We start from the raw sequence: 2,207 nt of genomic DNA, 5'->3' as shown, positions 1-2,207 counted from the left end.
CTACAAATAGGGTTAGAGAATTAGAATACCTTCAAAGAGAATTACAACAAAATTAATGTTTTCCAATTTTATAGTTTGAAGCCCTTTTCCCTCTATAGAATCCCTCCATTGTTACTCATGCTTCACATACTATTCAGGAAGCCAGATGGAGAGTAATCAACCTCATCTGCTAAATAAAATGAAGAAAGAAGGAAGGAATTAAGAAAATACTCATCTTTCACTGAGTGATATGTGAAGATCATAAAGTACATTCTCAACCACAAACCTTTTCAAGTAATTAGCTGAACTGAGAGTGGCAATAGATATCGGTATCACAAGCTTCAGCAGCTATAAAAGAATTTCCTGACTTTGAATTTCTACTGCAAACTCTTCAAAGATTATGTATATAAATGCCTTGTATTTATCTTTCATGGGGCTTGATTATACACAGCTACATTCATAGTTTTAATCCAAAGATCATCCCAATTCCAATACTTCTGATCTAAGAGTAATTTAGGTTAATATAAATTATAGAAGGTCCCAGACCAGTGATGGCCTCCACATTTTGCACTCGCTCTTCTCTTCACCTGAATTCTATCCCTTCATACCCTGTTCCTTTACCTTGTTAAACTTGACTACTCACACTTAGCTCTTAACTAATACTTCATCTATGGCACTTTTCCTGACCTCTTAGATCAGATTGTGTTCCCCTGCTGACTTGTCCCATGGCATCCTATACTTTCTTATCATTATACTTATCATTTTTATTATGATTATTAAAGGCCCGGTGCACAAGCACAACATTCGTGAACTGGGGGGGAGAGGGTCCCTCAGCATAGCCTGCGCCCTCTCACAGTTCGGAACCTCTTGGGGCAGGCGGACATCCCCCAAGGGGTCCTTAGTGCTGCTGTGAAGGCATGAGAGGCTCTCGCCACTGCCGCTGCACTCTCCAGCCTTGAGCCTGGCTTCTGGCTGAGCTGCGCTCCTCCTGTGGGAGTACACTGACCACCAGGAGGCAACTCCTGCATTGAGCGTCTGTACCTTGGTGGTCAGTGCATATCATAGCATCCGGTCGTTCTGCTGTTTGGTCAATTTGCATATTAGGGTTTTATTATATAGGATTGCTTAATTGTTTGAATTGCTAGTTAGACTGTATGTTCTGTGAGGGCAAAAACAGTACCTATTTCATAACCAGTGCCCTGGCACATAATAAATGCTCAATAAATATTTGTTAAATGAATAAAGGGAAAGTAAAATATTAAAGAAAATTATTAAGCCTTAACTATAGTTCATGAACACAAAACAAGAGACAAAGAATGAAACATTTTTACCTGAGCATTCGGTGTAATTTATGAGGCGTCATTCCACATCCATCATCAGTAAAGGTCAAACAAGATTTATTCTTGACCTCCTCAACATCTATAAAGACCGTCCTGGCAGACACATCTGGATCTACAGCATTATCTGTAAAAGGTAGAAATCTGTAATATTAGATCGCTTTTTCTAATATTCTAATAAAATCTCTAGTTCAATGCCCCTAAGACAGAGAACATGTTCTTTAGTCCCTTCATGTGGATGTCCCAGAAGGTGGGCAGGAAGTAGTAATGGTAGTGCTCCTACTAGGTTATAGGAAACAATAGATATGATAGCAGATGGAATTATAAGCTGATTTTTCTTTCATATAATGTCTGATCTGTGATCTGCTTTTCTTCCTTTAATCTTCAGAGTCTGTGGGAAAAATAAATCTTCTTATATAAAAAGCATTTTGCTCTGTTTCATCACATTACTTCTTGTCTTTTAGCCACTTTGCTGCTCACGAACACACATAGTAAAGGATGGTTGTAGAGAAGAACTAAATCACAATTTTGGTACTAATAGATGTGTATTGTACACATTACAGTTTATTGTGACAATCTTATTTTCTACTTTTTTACATAAATTCCTCTGCTAAAGAACACAGATATAATCATCACCCATGTTTATAGCCTAAGAGGCATTGAAAGACTTAGATGTTAAAATAAAAAGATCTAATTGCCTGCCTAGATCCCAGTGATAGAAACACTGACCACCAGGAGCAACTCCTGCGTTGAGAGAGTATAAGTATCATTATACTTATCATTTTTATTATGATTATTAAAGGCCCGGTGCACAGCAGTGAAAGCTTGCTTAGGGAGAAACAGTGATTCTGCTTAGATACTCTGTAATAGTCTTAAAGGTGAGGCTTCCCA

The 2,207-nt window shown here is 38.1% G+C and overlaps 1 protein-coding gene across 2 annotated transcripts in view; it reads right to left on the bottom strand.

The window, feature by feature from the left end:
* Positions 1-1,439, bottom strand: part of MORC4 (MORC family CW-type zinc finger 4) — a 65,357-nt gene extending 63,918 nt beyond the window's left edge. The window contains exon 1 of one of the 2 annotated variants that reach the window (XM_006774831.1): positions 1,311-1,439. In XM_006774831.1, the coding sequence (XP_006774894.1) occupies positions 1,311-1,342 (32 nt within the window). In that variant the 5' untranslated portion in view covers positions 1,343-1,439. The remainder of the gene's footprint in view (positions 1-1,310) is intronic. The other variant, XM_015571202.1, reaches the window with a different exon arrangement.
* Between the last annotated feature and the right edge of the window lie 768 nt (positions 1,440-2,207).

Source organism: Myotis davidii, unplaced genomic scaffold (assembly GCF_000327345.1).
Source record: "Myotis davidii unplaced genomic scaffold, ASM32734v1 scaffold528, whole genome shotgun sequence".
Lineage (NCBI taxonomy): Eukaryota > Metazoa > Chordata > Mammalia > Chiroptera > Vespertilionidae > Myotis > Myotis davidii.
This window is presented reverse-complemented; position numbering and strand designations above follow the sequence as displayed.